This window comes from Balaenoptera musculus, chromosome 6 (assembly GCF_009873245.2).
Source record: "Balaenoptera musculus isolate JJ_BM4_2016_0621 chromosome 6, mBalMus1.pri.v3, whole genome shotgun sequence".
Lineage (NCBI taxonomy): Eukaryota > Metazoa > Chordata > Mammalia > Artiodactyla > Balaenopteridae > Balaenoptera > Balaenoptera musculus.
The window spans coordinates 107,719,894-107,740,201 of NC_045790.1; the positions used below are offsets into that span (position 1 = coordinate 107,719,894).

A 20,308-nucleotide genomic window follows, 5' to 3' on the forward strand; every position below is an offset into this window, starting at 1 on the left:
GGAAAACTAATTTTACATAAAAATAAACAACAGAAAATGATTGATATCAAGTCTTTCAAAGTTATTATAAGAAAAAAAGAGTAAGGACAGAATCCTGTAGATAACGAAAGCATGCCAGAAAGACATGCCATGAAACAGATAAAAACTATAACCTTTCTATTTCAAAATAAGCTAAGAGAAGATATTAAGATCACACTGTAAGACATGAACAACATAAGTCTGAAATAGAAAAATCTCAGAAATGAGGTGACAGAGTTAGGAAAGCATTGAAAATAAAAGTTATTTTGGAAATGAATGTTGAACTAGAAGGAACACAAGAATAGTTAAACATAACAGAAAACGCCTTAAGGGAGGAGAAGTTTTAAGATCAAAATAAATGAAGAAAGAGATAAATAAGACTTTGAAAAAAGTGATAGGACTTCCCTGGTGGTGCAGTGGTTAAGAATCCGCCTGCCAATGCAGGGGACACGGGTTCAAGCCCTGATCCGGGAAGGTTCCCACATGCAGTGGAGCAACTAACCCCGTGCACCACAACTACTGAGCCTGCAGTCTAGAGCCCGCGAGCCACAACTACTGAAGCCTGTGCGCCTAGAGCCTGTGCTCTGCAACAAAGAGAAGCCACTGCAATGAGAAGCCCATGCACCACAACGAAGAGTAACCCCCACTTGCCACAACTAGAGAAAGCCCGCATGCAACAACAAAGACCCAATGCAGCCACAAAAAAAGAAAGAAAGAAAGAAATTCATAAAAAAAGGTGACATATATTAATGATAAGCAAAGAAGATCCAACATACAGATAATGTAAATCCCTGAAAGAGGAGAATAAAAGGCAAGGAAACTGAACAAATACTTAAACTATAATTTAAGAAGATGTTCACAAAATAAAAAAAGATTCAAACCTACATATTGAAAGAATATGCTGTTACTCCATCTTGGCTGGAACCACCCCCCCCCAACCAAGTTCATAACTCAGTTGAGGACTTCTAGCATTCCAATGACAAGGAGGATGACCCAACTCTGAACTGGATTTCCCCCTTGTATGTGACATTCCATTGATCCAATAAATAAATCTTGGCACTCAATGCAAGTTCTTGGTCATGCCGGGGCAACCCAGAATGGTCAATACCAAGATATAGTCTTGGTAGACTACTTGGGTGATAAAATTATAGAGAAACTTGAGGAAAGTCAAGATAGTGGTTACTTTTGGCAGGAGGGAGGGACTTGTGATTGGGACAAGGCACATGGAGGAACTCTTTTTTTTTCTTAATTGTGGTGAACTATGTGTAACACAAAAATTACCGTCTTAACCATTTTAAGTGTACAGTTCAGTTGTGTTAAGTACATTCACACGAGTGTGCAACCAATCTTCAGAGCTGTTTTCGTCTTGCAGACCCGAAACTCTGCGCCCATTAAACAGCTCTCCATTCCCCCCAGCCCCCACCGTTTACTTTCTGTCTCTATGAATCTGACTACTCCAGGTATCTCATATAAGTGGAACCATACAGTGTTTGTTTGTCTTTTTGTAACTGGCTTATTTCACTTGGCATAATGTCCTTGAGGTTCATCTATGTTGTTGCATGTGTCAAAATTTCCTTTCTTTTTAAGGTCAAATAATACTCCATTGTGTGTATATACCACATTTCTGGGGTCCATTCTGCCATCGATTGGGGTGGCTGTTTCTTGACCTGGATGATGGTTATAAGGTGTTCATCTTATAATAAGTCATCAAACCATGCATTTGTTTAATGTGGCTTTCTGTTAGTGTGTGTCATTTTATGGTCAGAAGGGTTAAGATCATTTCAGAGGTCCTTATAGTTTTAGTGGGGTGCTCTGCAGCTAGACCTCAGTCCTTCTCCCCAGTGGCTGGAAGCAGAGCACAAAGCAAAGCAGGAACTTGTCTTTATCATCAGCAGATCTTGGACATTCTTCTAGATCAATATGTATAGATTTAATTCTCTATTTTTAATAGCCGCATAATATGCCAGAGTCTGCATGTACCATAATTTTTTTCAACAAGTTCCTTTTCTGATGGCCTTTTAGATTGCTTCCAGATTTTTACTACTACAAATAATTGTTCAGTAAACATCTATATTCATCTCTGTATCTAAATGTAGACCTCTCTCTCTATAATCCTCTTATATACCAGTGCTTTTCTTTCTGTATGAATTGGTATTGCTGTGTCAACAGTATACTCATTTCAATTTTTAGGGGATAATATCTAAACGTAGTGCCTGATCCTGGATGAAGAAAAACTTGCTATAAAAGGCAGTATTGGGATAATTAGCAGATTTTGAATGTGGACTGTATATTAGATAATACGGTTGTACCAATGATAAATTTCCTAAATATAATAATTTTATCATTATGTAAGAGGATCATCTTGTTCTTGGGAAATAAAATGCTGAAGGATTAAGAGGTGAAGAGTCATAATATCTGTATTTTACTCTCAAATGGTTCAGAAAAAATGTGTGTGTGTATATAATTTTATATATATATATAATTATATACATAAAAATAAAGCAAATGAGACCAAATGTTAATAATGAAGCTAGGTGAAAGGTTAAAGAGTTTATCATATTATTCTTGCAAATTTTTTGTAAGTTTGACATTAAAAAATAAATAAAATGTTAAGAACGTTTCTTTTTATGGGTTACTGCCAGATTACTTTCCAAAAAGAACAGAGCAACTCGTAGTCCCATTAGTTGTGATGGCACTGATGGACCACAAATGGTGTCTTCCTCTTTAATTTGCATTTCCTTGACTATGATTCTAAAATTGTCAGACACAGCAGCTCTGGGAGTAAAAGCAGGAATGTATCTTTGGAGCTGATTACTTTTTGTTCTGTGAGCCCTCCTGGGGCTCATTTGGATTGATCTAAATGCACATTGAAAGATATCTTCTATTATAAGACATACCACTGATTTACCAACAGCTTTCTTTGTTTATTTGGACTCAGGGAGAGCCTTATGCTATAGGGTTGTGGCTGGGAAGAGGGGATTTAGTCAGCCACTGTTAGAGGGAAAAACACTACATTCAGCATATGCAAAAACCAGCTTGTTTTCTTTTTGGCTAATTTGCTGTCATTTATCCACATAAAACCACCACCTCTTTTTCTGTCCGGCTGTATTGTGACGTGATCCACTAGGTCTCTCCATTCTGAAGGCTTCATCTCTACAGAAACGTCCTGTAATATGTGGAGATTGGCCATTTCCTTAAAAAGCATGGATTTGTAGGGGTCCCTGGGCTAGGAGGGAGGAGGTGGGAGAAGGGGTTAGGGTGAAGGAAGGCATTGCCAGGTGACTAGCTTAATTGGACATCCCGTATTAAGGCTTTATTTTCGAAAATAAGGAGAAGCCATTAAGAGACTTGTGCCTGAGTGTCCTCATCACAGGCACGTGCCCTCACCACTGCAGGAACCACGAGGGCCTCATTGTCTTGTGTTTTTGTTGAGGCTGTGCCACACCCCTAGGAGCCTGGGAGCCAGCTGTGAAAAGGGACAGGACCTGACCTCGCCTTCTGGTCCCCACTCCTACCCACATCCTCCCTTTTGGTAAAACTGCCTGCCTCCAACTTCTGGAGAAGGATTGCTCATCAGCAGCCTTTTCTACATGTGTTTGGCTTTGTAGTAAAATGACATGAAATTTATAATCTGATGATTTTACCTATCTATCTATGTATTCTTGCTCTGGACACTGCATCTTTTTTGGCCAGAATCGAGAAGATAGAAATAGGAGAGATTCTTCTGAAAACCCTCTGATGTGTGTTTGGGACCAACCATTCTATTTTCAGCCTCGTGTCCTCTGTTGTGGTTTGTCTTGAATAAAATACCTGCACACATTTTCTGATTTATGGTCTGAGTGGGAATCAGAATATTTGAAACTCGGACCATCCAAAAAACTATGAAATGTGAAGTCACTATTTTAATACATCATTTGGAAATTCAGTAGCAAACCCTAGAACTGATGGCAGGATGGACAGGAAGTTTTCTCACTTTCATATTAGCAGACTTTTGGTTCTTTTCCTAAAGGACATTGTAAGCATCCTGCCGGTTCTTCCGGATTGGGAGTTAACTTGAACTGCGGGAGAGATTTCCAAGGCCCTGTGAGCTCTCAGCTCAAATCTCCTGTTTTCACAAGGCCTTTCTGTTCCCCAGGATGGCAGAATTAATCCACTTGTGAGGAGCACTTGGCTAACAATCTCCATGGGTCTGGCAGGAGAAATGCCAGTCTGTTTGCACTGCCTGGGACGGAGCTTAGGGCCCTGTAGCTCTGGGCCACTCACACAAGCCCGCGGGCTTCAGCACATAGTAACCACTCACGTTGTGCTGACGTTCAGGGCCCGCTTGCTACAGGTGGGTGGACCCAGAGGTGGAAGAGCTCGGACTCCCTGGTGCCATCCACTTCTCTGCTGAGCTTCTGTTAGTGGAGGCATTTCACCTTGGTGCCCATGACGAGCACCAGCCCCTTGGAGGGATGAAGCCACCTGCTTATTTCCATCTCCTGCTCAGCCCTGGGGATGGTATGCTTTGGCCTGCATCCTGTGTTTCCCAGAAATCCAGTGATCTTGGACCACCTTTAAATTGTGCCAAGAGGTGACCACAATTCTGCACCTAAGCCCTGGATTGTGGTTACAGCTGACATACCATGTGTGTTGCCATTTTTCTCCAATGTATTCTTTTTTTTTTTTTAATAATCTATATTGTTTTTTTTTTTAACTTTATAGCTACTTTATTTATTTATTTATTTATTATTTTTGGCTGTGTTGGGTCTTCGGTTCGTGCGAGGGCTTTCTCTAGTTGCGGCAAGCGGGGGCCACTCTTCATCGCGGTGCGGGGACCGCTCTTCATCGCGGTGCGGGGACCGCTCTTCATCGCGGTGCGCGGGCCTTTCACTATCGCGGCCCCTCCCGTTGTGGGGCACAGGCTCCAGACGCGCAGGCTCAGTAGTTGTGGCTCACGGGCCCAGCTGCTCCGCGGCACGTGGGATCCTCCCAGACCAGGGCTCGAACCCGTGTCCCCTGCATTAGCAGGCAGATTCTCAACCACTGCGCCACCAGGGAAGCCCTCCAATGTATTCTTGACACGAGATTTTTTCTCATGACAGTATTTGCTGACTTGATGTAACAGCCTCCTTTAAGTATTTTTTAGAGCAACTTTGAAGCATGGATGTTCAAACAAATTAATGGTCTCTTATTTCCTAGCTCATGTATTGGGCAGGAACCATAAGTTCATATGCCAATACATGAGCCCATCTATGTGACTCCTCTTTTGCCAAAAAAATTATGATATGTAAACATATATATGATCTTTGTGAAAATGCAAGACGAGAGGTACAGAATGCCTGGCCACCTGTATGTGTACACACACATATGTACACATATACGTATATATAGAGCATATATGTACACATATACGTATATATAGAGGGCATCTATTAGGTGCCAGGCATTCTGTACCCTTTGCCTTGAATTCTCACAACGATCCTATTAGATAGGGATTATTGTCACCATACTCTAGATGTGGCAGCTGAAACTGGGAGAGGTTAAAGTCATGTGTCAAAGAGAATATTGCTATTAAGTTATGGTGTCCAGACACATGCCCAAGCCCCGTGGATTCCAGAGCCCACGTCTGTTAAGTGCATCGTGTCCTCCCAGATGCCCTGTGTACAACAGACAGGTGTCTTCTCTTATTAGTGGGCATCCAGAAGCTCTCATCTCTCCTTTCCCTGGCCTGTCACAGAAGCATCTGTTAACTGGTTCCTGGCATCCCATGTGACATATGGAGATAGGTATAGGTCATGTGAAGTCAGCCCAGTCCATGCCTTGGCCTGCAAAACTGTCAGCAGTGACGCTTTCTCTTACTGTCACCTGATGAGCTTCTAGCGATGGGAGCAGATTTTTAACTGGATGTATGTTTTCCCTATTGACAGAACTAGTGCTTCTCAAGCTAGCTGTGATAAAGGACCAGTTTTTTCCTTTCCAATCAGTTAAGGACGGATACTTTGAAAAAATACAATAAAAATGTCATGGGGATTGCTATAAAAGTTTCCAAATGCTTGCTCTCAAATTCCGTAATTATCTCATTGTGGGCTGGTGGAATAAACAGTTCGTGGTCCAACACTGGTCTGTGGATGCATCTTGAATAGCACTTTACCGTATAATTTAGAGGAGGCTTAGGCTTCAGAAGAAACGTACACTTTCTATAAGCCACAATTTAAAAAAAAAATTAAATTTACAGTAATAGATAGTGTCTCTGTTTAGCATGCTAACTTATAATATGGTGTCTGCAACTTTTTAAAATTGTAAAAGTAATTCATACTTGAAACAAAAACTCGAATAGAATGAAAATATCCAAACTTAAAATGTTCCCCTTACTTTCACTCCCACCCTCCAAACTACTATTATCAATTCTTTTTTTTAAATTAATTTACTTATTTTGGCTGCGCTGTGTCTTACTTAGTTGCAGCATGCGAGATCTTTTAGTTGCAGCATGTGGACTTCTTAGCTGCGGCATGCGTGCGGGATCTAGTTCCCCGACCAGGGAGTGAACCCAGGCCCCCTGCGTTGGGAATGCGGAGTCTTACCCACTGGACCACCAGGGAAGTCCCTCAATTCTTAAATTGGAAGTTCGTCTCATGTTTGAGAAGGAAGGGTGGATCAAGATTTATGAAGAGGGAAGGAATGGGCGAGGCATTTTCAAAATTTACCCAATTTTTTACTCTATCTTGATTTTCATTTCAAGGGGGAAAGTACGACTTCTAAGCGTCGTACTTTATTACAACTTTATTACTTTATTACTCTGTATAGTTTCAAAGTCACATGACAGCTGTTTTTGGTTTCCAGTATTTTCTAACCCCGATTCTCTTTTGTTGCAGAGCCAGATCACATTAATGGACATACCCGTGTTTAAAGCCATCCAGCCGGAGGTCTGTACCTTGTCCTTTACACTGTGCTACTAATGCTGGGGCTGGGAGGGGAGGATTTAGTCGGCCATGTTAGACTGACTCAGTTTCCTGGTTTCTCTCTTGAAGTCTCTATAAACTCATGTTATTGATTTAAGCCCCCGTTAAAGAGAGCATCCAGGAGCTTTCCATTCTCAGAGGTGCTCACTCTTTGAGTCAGGTGTTTAGGTTCTCCAGAGGATGGCACTGCATTTGGCCCCCTCTGGCAGGGCTGTGGGCAGTCGGTGCCTACCGCCTTCACACCTGAGTCAGGCCTGGCCACACTGATTCCTTTGCCCAGGTCACCTCTGCTGGAGATGCTCACTGTTGAGACAGAGATGGGAGAGAACGTTTCCTAGAGAGCCTTCTTTCTGTTGATACCAAATTCTGGTGGTTGCCTTGTTTCTGATTTTGAAGCCAGTTGCCGCAGCAAAACACATACATATTCATGTTAAAAGCATACATATATTTTTAGAAACAGCATATTCAATAAAAAAAAAAGTTGATTTTAGTCTTCGAAAAAAAATCCCTGGAAATGTTTAGCAGTTGATAACGAGGCTTTACAGTTATTTTAGTCAGGGTTCTGGTTTTGTTATCTAGTAATAGAAATCCATTTCGAGTAGCTGAAGAGGCAGAAGAAGAATTTGTTACAAGCATAAAGGAGGCACTTTCAGAACCTGTGGCATGGAGTTCAGGCAGCCTGAAGAGCCGGGCAGGACGCAAGCCCTCTCCCTGCTCCCTGCCTCTCCTCTGCTTTTCCCTCTCCTCTGCTTTCCCCTCTCCTCTCTCTCCTGCCCTCTGTCCTGTCTGCCCCTGTGGTCCAACCTGGCCTCCCCGAAGGGCCCATATTTATGTGATGCCGTGGAAGCCACCTTCCACACCTGAACCCGCAAATCTTAGTCCAGCCCCGCTGAGTCCCGTGTCCGGTGCTGGTTCAGAGACTCAGGTCAGGAGTAGGTGGCCAAGATGAGCGAGAACAGCTGAGAGGACCCAGCCTTGTGAGTGGGGTGCAGATTTCAGAGAAGAGGCGTGTGGGTGGGTGATATGTCAAAACTATGGTGTGAATTCCAGAACACCACTCTTAACATGATGCCCTTCTTCTTACAGACTTTGAGAAGAACAGCATATTTTAATACAAAGCCAGACAAAGGATCCAGGCCTTCCTAGAGCTGGCATCCAACCCACTACAAATCAGGGGAAAACTAGTATTGGTAGCTGCACTCAGCATTTGTGTGAAGACGTGGCAGTGATTTGTATTTGGGTGTGTGTGAGTGTGTGTGTGTGTGTGTGTGTGTGTGTGTGTGTGTGTTGTATTCATTAGGTTTGGGGGGGCAGAACTATGTTTGCTTTTTTGAACTGGCTGACTTCCAGTCTTTTTCTATTTTCTTCTAATGTGGGATTACACATTCTTTCTAATTAAAAACAAAAACAAAAACAGAAAACAACCCAACACACTACATCTTGGAGCCTCTTGGGGGAGTAGTTGTGCGATGGTTGCCTTAGTTCTCAGCTGAACCTAGCTCTGCTCGTGTTCTCTGCTTAGCTTTGATCTGGAGCAGTTTAGACGCTTGGATCTTTATTCTTTGTCCTGAGCATCAAGAAGGACAGCCCAGCCTGCTGTGAGCCCAGGGAGGCTGGGGTGGCTGCTCGGGCTGACTGCAGGAGGGAAGGGATGGGGAATTCTTCAGAGGCACAAGGAGGGGCAGACCGAGACTTTTCCCAGGGCACTGCAGTTCGGAAGGTGCCTCTTCCAGGGCATATCTCGTTTCAAGTTGTCACAAGACATTAAGGTGGAGATGTTTTGCTTTCAAGACCGGCTGGGAGCTGTGGTTCTCAATCGTGGCTGCACATCAGAATCGCCTGGGCAGCCTTGGAGACACGGGGTGCCTGGACTCCACCCTAGACCATGGAATCTGAGTCTCTGGGTTAGAGTCTAGAACACAGTCAGCTGTGTTTTGTATAGAAGCTGACCAGGTGATTCTGCTGCAGAGTGAGGATTAAGAATGAACTGCTTCGAGGTACCTGGAGAAACCCTAAACCTTTATGTCTTAGATCTATGATCTGTTCGCTAAAGACGGGAGAGTTTGTTACTCATTGTCATTGTCAAAACTGTGGTTAAAAGGAGCACCCTGGGAGCTGTCCCAGCTTTTCTGCTCTTGTTATTGCTGTTAGCAGACTGAAAACTGCAACTTTTCCCCTTGATGATGTCTGCCACCTTATGGCTGGACCACCCCAGAGTCGGAAGCACATGTATAAGGGACACTTGTAAGTTTGATGTAGATGAGACTTTCCAGGAAGCAGAGGCCAGCATGTGAGAGCAAGATGGGCATTGTGAGTGGTCTGGACTCCCAGAAGATCGGGAAACCTGGTGCCTTTCAGCCCTGGCTGTGCATCAGAATCAGTTGAGGAGCTCCGTAAAAAAAAAAATCCAGATGCCTAGGCTTTATCCTTGGAGATTCTGATTCCATAGGGTTAGAGTGGGGCTGGGAATCCATTTCAGTCAGTTGTAGTCACTATTCTTTTTGATGCATAAATTATCCCACCTCTAACCAATGGGAGCCCTTTAATGTCATCTCCTGTAGCCTTTTAACGTGATCCTATTATTTTTTATAAATTTATTTATTTATTTATTTATTTTTGGCTGTGTTGGGTCTTCGTTTCTGTGCGAGGGCTTTCTCCAGTTGCGGCAAGCGGGGGCCACTCTTCATCGCGGTACACGGGCCTTTTGCTGTCGTGGCCTCTCTTGTTGCGGGGCAGAGGCTCCAGACGCGCAGGCTCAGTAGTTGTGGCTCACGGGCCTAGTTGCTCCGCGGCATGTGGGATCTTCCCAGACCAGGGCTCGAACCCGTGTGCCCTGCATTGGCAGGCAGATTCTCAACCACTGCGCCACCAGGGAAGCCCCTTGATCCCATTATTTTTTGATAGCTTCCTTGCTCTTTGATACAGCAAGATATGCTAATTTCCTGCTGAAGACCTGGAATCAGGCATTCCCTCAGGGGTCCTGGTTTCTTTTAGTGGAGGGTAGTATTTAGAAACCTGCAGTCTGGGTGAGAGGATGTTCATTGCTACTGGATTGCCATTGCTTTTAGGCCTTTTTGGTGGACGGGGCTAGGAAATAATTTTTTTTTAAAAGGAAAAGTCATGAGTTCATGATTGGGTAGGTCGTATTATTTCTCCACAATCCTTCCTTCCCTCCTCATCCTTGTCATGACTCCCCTGCGGGTGGTGTATATTTCCCCACCCCATGGACTTTGTGCCTGGCCCGTGACTTAGGCACAAGTGATGGGATGCAAGTGGTGAGCTGAGCCAGTAAGAGGCAGGAAGCTTCACCAGCCGTCTCGGAACCTCCACTCTCTGTGAGGGACCCATAGCTGTTGTGCATTTAGCCCGAGTCCCCAAATGAGGACATTAAAGATGACCTGACCCCGACCCAAAGCCTGAATTCCAGCCTAACCTGGCACAGCCCAGCCAACCCAGCAAAGATCAGCTGACCGATGAGCATGAAATAAATGTCATTGTGAGCCTCTGAGATTTCAGGATTGTTCGTTATACCACTTTATCGTGTGGAAACACGACCAATACAATGTTGATCTTTCCATCTTACATTCCAGGATTCAAACCTAACATTCCAGGATTGTTAACTTAATTCCCTTGGTTTTTATATGTTTTCTTTTACACTGACAGTTCTGGTTCCTAACAACGATAAATAATTACTTTTTTGTATTATCCCATCATATATACGTATAATAGTTTTAAAATAATAATATCAGTATTACTATTAACCAGCAGACTACTAGTTAAATTTGAGCATTTCTTTGCAGTTCTGTTTGTCTTTAGTTCCTTTTCTTCTCTCCCTCCTACCATTCACACATGCAGGTGGGCCTCCCTCCTTGGCTTCTCCCAAAGGTCTTTGGAAGCACCAGGGCAGAGAAGGAGTTCATGCTCACTTGGTTCGGAAGGGCTGCATCCTGAGAGACCCTGTTGTAATCCCAGTGCCTGGAACATAGTAGATACTCAGTTAATATGTGTTGAATGAGTGAAGAGTGAATGAATGACTGAATGAGAGGAGAAGCACTGTAGCAGAACATTATCTGGCCAAGTTTAGGCACATTGCCAAGGAGGGCGTACCAAGTAAGGGGACGTGATTACCAGGGTGCCTGTTTTGCGGTGTAACCACTTCCCCCAAAGCAAGGGTTTTGTCTGGTGAGCTCAGTCTTTGAAGATTCAGATTTCCAACTGCTGTTGATAACTGAGGGTAGAACGGTGGCTTCTGCTCATTTCTGCAAGGGGGACCGCAAGAGCATCGGCCCAGGGCTTAGAGGAAGCCAGGGAGATGGTGAGTTAAGGATTGGCAGAGAGCAAGGAAAATGGAAGTTAGCAAATATGGAACCATAACTGCCCTGTTCCCCAGTGACTCCAACAAGTGACCAATTTTATCAAAAACTGGCGAGTTAACGCAGATACAACTTTGTAGCATAATAGCTCACAGCTGTGTGTAACTTACTAGCTGTGGCCTAGAACCCCATCCCCACCGTGGTGGATTGGGTTGCAGGCCTGGGTGGGTTCCTGGCTGCCATGGCTCGGGGTGGGGGCTGCATTGTGAAGGAGGGCTTTCTGAGGGGTCCCGGTGGCAGCAGCCTTGGGAGAGGGTACATTTTCAGGGTGGCATTTTTCCCCCCAGCCTTACCTACCAAATCTATCTGTCATTATGCCCACCTCCCAGCCTGTGGAATTGAAGGCCCAACAGTTTCTCAGAGACCAGTTTGAACGTCGGAATTGTTTTTGTCATTAGTTTTAACGTGGAGCATCAAGGGGGAACTGCTGTTCTTAGAATGTGCTGAAAATGTGCACGCTCTGTGCTTGACTCAGCCCACTTTCTATCCAAGCCCAGCTGCTAGGCCCGCTGGTGCTGCCCGGTGTGCTGGAGAGCACGGGCTCAGTCTGGCAAGGCTGGGTGCAGTCCCAGCTTCACCCTTCCTAGCTTGGACTGTGGACAAGTTACTCATTCTCCTTATGCTTCAATTTTCTCATGTGTAAAATGGGGGAACCATAGTTTTCACCTTACAATGGGCGTGTAAGAACTCAGGGCAATGCCTGCATACGCTAAGTTCCCAGTAACTTGTGGCTGTAATTTCTCACCGGTGCATATTTTGAATAGGTTCCGTGCATTTTTTAAATATTTATTTTTATTTATTTATTTGGTTGCACCGGTCTTAGTTGCAGCAGGCAGGCTCCGTATTTGTGGCATGCGCACTCTCAGTTGCGGCGTGCATGTGGGATCTAGTTCCCTGACCAGGGATGGAACCCAGCCCTGCTGCATTTTTTAAAAATTAATTAATTATTTATTTATTTGGCTGCATTGGGTCTTCATTGCTGCATGCAGGCTTTCTCTAATTGTGGCGAGCGGGGGCTACTCTTCGTTGCAGTGCGTGGGCTTCTCATTGCAGTTGCTTCTCTTGTTGTGGGGCACGGGCTCTAGGTGTGTGGGCGTCAGTTGTTGTGGCATGTGGGCTCAGTAGTTGAGGTGTTCGGGCTCAGTAGTTGTGGCTCGCGGGTTCTAGAGTGCAGGCTCAGTAGTTGTGGTGCACAGGCTTAGTTGCTCCACGGCATGTGGGATCTTCCCGGGCCAGGGATCGAATCCATGTCCTCTGCATTGGCAGGCAGATTCTTAACCACAGTGCCACGAGGGAAGTCTGGGTTCTGTGCATTTTGGACGTGAGATCATGCTCCAGAGAACATTCAATGATGCCTGGGTGGGAGCCAGTGGCCCAGAGGAGGTGATGCTCTGAGTAGCAGAGTGGTTAAGAGCACTGTACTTGGAATCCTTCAGACCCAAGTTCACACCCTAGTTCCCTGGATGGTGGGGAGGCTGCAGTCTAGATGGAGACTCACACCACGGTGACCTGGAGGCCACGCGAAGACTGCGTGGGAAGACTCTCTCTGCCTTAGAGTCAGGACACTGGCACTGAGCCTTGAAGGCTGAAAGGGATCGTATCTGATGGCTGATTCAAGGAATGGGATGGGAGTGGGAAGGACATTTCAGGCAGAGTGAATAACTCACTGAAAAGGCAGATAGTATATTTACCAAAGTTTAACACTACTTTTAGTGCCTGGCTTCTGGGGAGAAAAACCGGTGAGCCCATTGTTCTCTCGGTTCTGTGTTCCTCAAGGGCATGGTTTCTGGGGATGTGGGCGTGCTCACCAGAGGTCAGTGTGTCATTCTCTTGCTGACTGGCAGCTGGGGGTGTGCAGGGTCTCAGAGACGTGTGGATGGGTGTCCAGCAGGCCCTAGTGTGATGGAAACAAACTGCGGTGGTACCAAACTCAGTGAGGTAGAAGGTGTCTCCATGTGCCTGTGTTTTCCAGTCTTGCTGTCCCTGCCGACATTGCTCCATCCCCGCTGCCACATTTCCCAGCAGTCAGACGGACCTTCACTCATTCACTCCTTCATCTGTCTGCTGTGCCACATGCTGGAGAGACAGAGACAGAGGGGACATGGGCACCATCCAGTGAGAGTGAGGGGCAGACGTGTAAACGGACAGTGGACAAGAGGCATTTGGGGCTGGCAGGGCCTCGAGGAGAGAGTGGCGGGTAGAGGGGTCAGGAGGCAGAGCTTTAGCTTGTTAACCTTGGGGATTCACGGAGTGGTTTCAAAAGGGGAGTGACATGGACAGATTTGTATTTTAGGATGTTCGTTCTAACTGCGGAGACAGAGCCCACTGCAGTCAGGGAGACCGGTTTGGGGAGTGTGCAGCCGTGGGTGGGAGACAAGGGTGGTAGTGATGGTGGGGAGGGGCCTGGCCCTAGACTGAATAGGGGGCTGCTGTGAGGGCCGAGGCAAGAAGACACAGCAGACAGAGGGGTACACTCTGCGTGTGGGGAGCAGAGGGAAGAGCAGAGGGCAGAGAAGGAGGCAGAGGAAGTGGCCCTGGAGGCAGGAGGAGGCCCAGGGAGCCCAGTGTCCTGAAGTCGAGCAGGGTGGTGGGCAGCGTTTTGTCCAGGGGAGGGAGGCCAGGAGGTCCTGGAAGGAGAAGGGTTTCAGAGTTCAGGGTCAGAGGTGGGGTCGCTCTGGCGACTGTGCTTGAAGGGGTGATGGCTGTGCTTGTGGATAGCTGAGGTGGAGGGGGACGAAAGTCTTTCCAGGGGGAGGTTGAGGTGCATTGTGACCCAGAATTGAGAGGGCACCACCCAGTGTACAGACCTCCCCGGAGATGATGGCGGGAGAGTGGGAGGAGGAAACTGTGAGCCAGAACTGAAGGCGAGAGCATCCTGGGCTCAGGAGCCGATGGCAACGTGGAGGGGAGACGGAGGGGCCCAGAAATGGCTCAGAAGAAAGCTGCAGGCCTAGACTGGAGCCTCGTGAGGGAAGGAACCAGAGTGTCACCAGCACCTGCCACTTGGGTTTGAGGCACAGGCCAGGTGCTGAGTGTCAGTGGAAGGCAGGCAAGGGGTGTTCCAGCTGGGCGTACATCCTGGATCCTCGCTCCCCTCCTCCCTGTGGCCCTGGAGGGAGCCTGGGATTTAAAGGGGATATATGTATATGTATAGCTGATTCACTTTGTTATAAAGCAGAAACTAACACTCCATTGTAAAGCAATTATACTCTAATAAAGGTGTTTAAAAAAAAAAGTTACCTCAAAAATAAATAAATAAATAAAGGGCAGATCCGGTGAGAAGGAGGAGGTGGGAGCGCATTAACAAATGTTTTGGGAAAATGGAGGCGGTATCCAGATAGAACGCTTGTCCCTGGGGGGCACTCACTCTAGAGAGATTTGGTTTCACCCTTCCCCAAATCAGGACCTGAGTCCTCAGGGCCTGGCTGGAGCCGCATCTGCTGGTCTGCCGAGGAATGGAAGACTCCTCACTGAAGTACACGGTTTCCTCTGGGCCACATGACACGTTGCAGTTCAGGAAAACACTGCCTGTGGGTTCAGGAACCTGACCCTCTGGCCTTTTGTCTGGATGCCGTTTGGTTGCTCTGAAGAAGCGGGCATTCCAGAAAGCAGAGGTCAGTGTTGGATGTCGGACAAACCCTGTGTGTCTTTGCTGCTCCTTGGAATCACAGCGTTTGGCCCTGGGAGAAGGGAAGAACGTTGCCAGCAAGGCAGTTTTTTGTAAAGAGGAGATCGGTTTCGCTGACATCATTAAAACCCCTCTTTCAGGTCACATGCTGGGCCATTTTCTCAGACCATTTCCCTCCACTGACCCAGCCTAGCCTAAGCCACTGCCACCTCTCCTCCGATCACATCTCCCCACGTTCAATCCCGGCCCCTCAACCTCCTCTCTGTATTCGGAGACATCTTTCTAAAGCCAAAATCCGACTGTGTCCCTGTCCTGCCTAGAACCCTCTGAGGTTCAGTGCTCCTAGGATGCCGACCTGCCTCCTTTACCCAGCCGGCCAGGCTCTGCATGATGGGCCAGCGGTAGACCTCCTGCCGCAGCCCGCTGCTCCATGCTGCCCCGCAGCCTCCCTGGTCTCCCTGCCTTCCCGTGTGCTGTGCTCTCCACCTGGAATGTCCACCTCTTCCCCATCACAGGCGACTCCTCCTCCTCTGTCAGGAGATGGAGTGAGCAGCTTAGATCTCAGGGTGCTGCAGGTTCCCCTCGGTTCCCTCTCACCTCATCATCTACCACTGCTCATGTACAGTGCTCTTCACCACTGTGCTGAAATGTCACGACTTTGGAAAGTCTGAATGATTAGTGTTTCAAGTCTGTCTCCCTCCTAGATTATAAACTCCACGGATGCAGGGATCATGCCAGTACCCCATATCCTGTGACCTAGCACAGTGCCTGATGTTATTTGTTGAATATATGTAGGATGTAGTAGTAATAATAATAATAGTAAGGTCCCACTGAATACTCTTGACGTCTACGCTATCCTGCCTCTCTTTGTTAAAAAAAGGGAATCAGGTAGTAGGGGGTGAGCCAGCTGCCCTCCAGTTGGGCCGAGGCCTGGGGAGGATGGCTCCAGAGTTTCAGTGTTGATGTTAGTTAGCAACAGAAGCCTGAGCAGCTGTCTTTCTCATCTGTTACTGCTCTGAGTTTGCATTTGTTATTTGCTTCTCATTGCCTAGTAATCACTCTATCCTTTGTAAGGATTTCTTGTCACAATGAAAACAAAGTGGGAACGGGCTTTCCCCCAGCTCCCTTCATGATGGAGACAGAGGTTGGAGTCCCTCTCTGGGCCCCAGAGAAAGACCTGCCTGAAGGGTGGGGAGAGCCGTCTGGGGCAGGAGTTGGGTCTGGCTGCAGACATAGGCCAGCAGCACATTTGATCCAATGACACCAACACAGCAATTTCCAGACTCATTTTTTCTCCCTTCTTGAGTGTGGGTATGACATTAGTGCTGGTTAGAAACCAAATTTCCTTTTAAATGAATTAATAACACAAAACAGAACATTTGGCGAACAGCTGTTTTCATCCATGGGGACTTGCCTCCTGGTTGCGATTTTGTCTGCGAGAAAAACAGGGTTCACTTAGACTCTTGCTGCAGGAGCAACTGCCTGATTGCAGGCAGTTTGGTGGGATGGGAGGCTCACGCTTCGGAGGCAGGAAGATCTGCATTTGAAGCCTGGCTCGGATGCTCTCCAGCTGTGTGATCATGGCAGGTTCATTTACCTCCCTGGGCCTCATTTCCTTAATTGTAAAGTGGAAATGATACCCGATACCCGTCTCACAGTGCTGTGATGCTTCAAGGAGATCACATGGGCAGGCAGCCTGGTGCACAGCCGAAACTCAACAAGCTATTTCTCCTCTTTTGAGAGAGGTCAGTGATGTAATAAGGAGAAAAGCAACGACAGGCTAATAAGTCAAGCTTAGAAGGGCCCTGGGCCCAGCAGTGTGTCGAAATCTCTGAGGAAGGACCTTTTGTCACTGCTGTTCCCTAACTCCAACCACAGTGGCACATTATGGGGTCAGTACTTGTCAGGAGTTGTTGGATGAATGAGAGGCAGGTAGAAGAGCATTTCTTTCTGGGCTCTGGAGTGAGAAGGACTAGGTTTGTATCTCTGGGACCATGCTTAAGTCACTTAATCACTCCAAGGGTCAAGTCACATGTCTGCAAAATGGAGCTGATGATATGACTACCTCGAAAAGTTGGACATGAGGATGGAGTGAGATTTTTTCAGCTTTATTGAGGCATAATTGACATATAATAAATCATGCGTAAATAAAGCCAATAATTTGATGAGTTTGGATGTATGTATATACATGTGAAACCATCATCAAATCAAGGTAATAAACATACCCATCACCCAGAAAGTTGCCTTGTGCTCCTTGCAGTCCCTCCCTCCTCTCCACTCCCACAGCTGTCTTCTTAAAATCAGGTAATATAAGTCCTTAAGATGTGTTCTTCTGTTTCAAAATGTTTTGGCTATTCTAGTCCTTTGCATTTCCATAGGAATTTTAAAATCAGGTTGTTAGGTTTTACAAAACTTGCTAGGCTATGATTGTGGTTGGGTTGACTCCATAGATCAATCTGGGGAAAATTGGCATCTTAACAATACTGAGTCCCTGGAACCATGAACATAGTATGCACATCCATGTATTTAGGTCTTCTTTAAGTTATTTCAGTAATGCTATATACTTTTCAGTGTATAGGTCTTACACATCTTTTGTCAGATTTATTCCTAAGTATTTCATTTTCTATGCTGTTGTAAATGTTATTTTATTTAAATTCCAATTGTTCATTACTAGTTTATAGAAATATGACTGATTTTTGTAAATTGACCTGTATCCTACAACTTTGCTAAACTCACTTATTCTAGGAGCTTTGTTTTGTAGATTCTATAGGATTTTCTACAAGATGATGATAGCTCTGTGAATAACAACAGTTTAATTTCTTTCTTTCTAAACTAGGTGCTTTTATTTCTTTTCCTTGTCTTATTAACTGGCTATAATCTCTAGTACCATGTTGAGCAGAAGTGATGAGAGCAGATATCCTTGGCTTGTTTCTAGTCTTAGAGGAAAAGTGGTCTTTCATTTTTAAGTATGATATTAGCTGTAAGCTGTAGGTTTTTCATACGTGGCTTTTATCAGATTGAGGGTGTTCCCTCCTAATCCCAATTTGCTGAGAATTTTTGTCTGGAATGGATATTGGGTTTTATCAAATGTTTTTCCTACATCTATTGAGATAATCATTTTTTTTTTTTTCAGTCTGTTGCTAAGGAGAATTACATGATGGATTTTTTGAATGCATTCCTGTGATAAACCCCACTTGGTCATGATATAGACTCCTTTTTGTATATTGTTGGATTTGATTTGCTAAAATTTTGCTAAGAATTTTTGCATCTGTGTTCATGATGAGGAATACTGGTCTGTATTTTTCTTTCCTTGAAATGTCTTTTTCTGGTTTTAATATCAGTTTTTTTTAATATCTGGTTTTAATATATTTCTGGTGTAATACTGACCTCATAAAACAAGTTAGGAAGCATTCTTTCCTTTTCAGTTTTCCAGAAGAGTTTATGTAGAATTGGTATGATTTCTTTTGTAAATATTTGGTAGATTTCACCCATAGAGCCACCTGGACCTGGAGTTTTCTTTGTGGAAAGGTTTTTGTTCTTTCCTTTTAAATAGACTACTTTTAAGAGCAGTTTTAGCTCACAGCAAAACTGAGCAGAAATTAGACAGTGTTCCCATATACCCCTTGTCCCCCCCCCGACCCCCAACCGTTTTCCCCACTATCAACGTCCCCATCAGAGTGGTACATTTGTTTCATTAATGAACCTACATTGACATATCATTATTACCCAACATCCATAGTTTACATTAGGGTTCACTCTTGGTGAACCCTTGTACATTTTATGGGTTTTGACAAATGCATAATGACATGTATCCACCATTTATAGTATCATACAGAATAGTTTTCCTGCCCTAAAAATCCTTTCTCTATTCATCCCTCTCTCTCCCCGTTGGCAACCACTGACCTTTTCAGTGTCTCCATAGCTTTGCCTTTTCCAGCCTGTCATAGAGTTGGGATCATACAGTTTTATGGCCTTCTTTCACTTAGTAATATGCATTTAAGGCTCTTCCATATCTTTTCATGGCTTGATTAGCGTTTCATATTAGCACTGAATAATATTCAGTTGTCTGGATGTACCACAGTTTAGCCATTCACCTGTCTTACTGAGAGACATCTTGGTTGCTTCCAAGTTTTGGCAATTATGAATAAAGCTGCTATAAACATCCAAATGCAGTTCTTTTGTGTATAGATATAAGTTTTCATCCCCTTTGGGTAAATACCATGGAGTGCAATTGCTAGATTATTGTGGAACAGTTTTTAACTATGAATTCAATTTCTCTAATAGATGTAGACTATTCATGTAGTATATTTCATTTTGTTAGTGAGCTTTGGTTGTGTTTTTCAATGAGTTTGTCTATTTTATCTAAGTTGTTAAATTTATTCCCATGAAGTTGTTCATAATATTCCCTTATCCTTTTAATATCTATAGGATCTGTAATCATTTCCACTCTCTCATTCCTGGTATTGATAATTTGTGTCTCCTTTTTTTTTCTGATCAGTCTGGCTAAGTTTATCAATTTTATTGATCTCAGAAAAACAGCATTTGCTTCCATTAGTTTTTTTTCTATTGCTTTTATGTTTTGTAATTCATTGATTTCTGTTCATATTTTTTTTTAAAAAAACATTTCCTTTCTTCTGCTTACTTAGGGTTTAATTCACTCTTGTAGCTTCTTAAAGTGAAAGCTGAGGTCAATGATTTGAGACCTTTCTTCATTTCTAATGTAGGCATCTGGTGCTATAAATTTCCTTTTAAGCATTGCTTTAGCTTTATCCCACACATTTTGATATTTTGGACTTCCATTTTCATTCAGTTCAAAATGTTTTCTAATTTTCCTTTTGATTTCTTTTTGATCCATGAATTATTAAAAATGTGTTCTTAGTTTCTAAATATTTGGGGATTTTCTAGGTATTTTACGCTATTGATTTCTAATTCCATTGTATTTAGAGAACATACTTTGTATGGTTTGAAATTATTTTAAATTTATTGAGATTTATGTATGGCATAACTACAGTCAATCTTGATAAAGTTCTGAGTGAATTTGAAAAAAATATGTATTCTGCAGTTTTTGCATAGAGCACTCTATGAATATAATTGAGGTCAAGTGGGTTAATAGTATTATTGAAGTCATCTATATCCTAACCTAACTGATTTTCTACTTATTTGTTCTATTGATTATTGAGAGAAGAGTATTGAAATCTGCCATTATAATTGTAGATTTGTTGATTTCTCTTTAAATTCTATCAGTTTTTGCTTTATGCATTTTGAAATTCTAGTATTAGCTGCATAAACATTTACAATTATGTCTTCCTATTGAATTTACCCTTCATCATTATGAAATGACCCACCTT

At 44.3% G+C, this 20,308-nt stretch overlaps 1 protein-coding gene across 5 annotated transcripts in view; it reads left to right on the forward strand.

The window, feature by feature from the left end:
• RALGPS1 (Ral GEF with PH domain and SH3 binding motif 1) overlaps positions 1-20,308 on the forward strand; it is a 287,071-nt gene that overhangs the window by 50,316 nt on the left and 216,447 nt on the right. For all 5 annotated transcript variants that reach the window (XM_036854415.1, XM_036854412.1, XM_036854416.1 and 2 more), the window contains exon 4: positions 6,873-6,923. In XM_036854415.1, the coding sequence (XP_036710310.1) occupies positions 6,873-6,923 (51 nt within the window). The remainder of the gene's footprint in view (positions 1-6,872; positions 6,924-20,308) is intronic.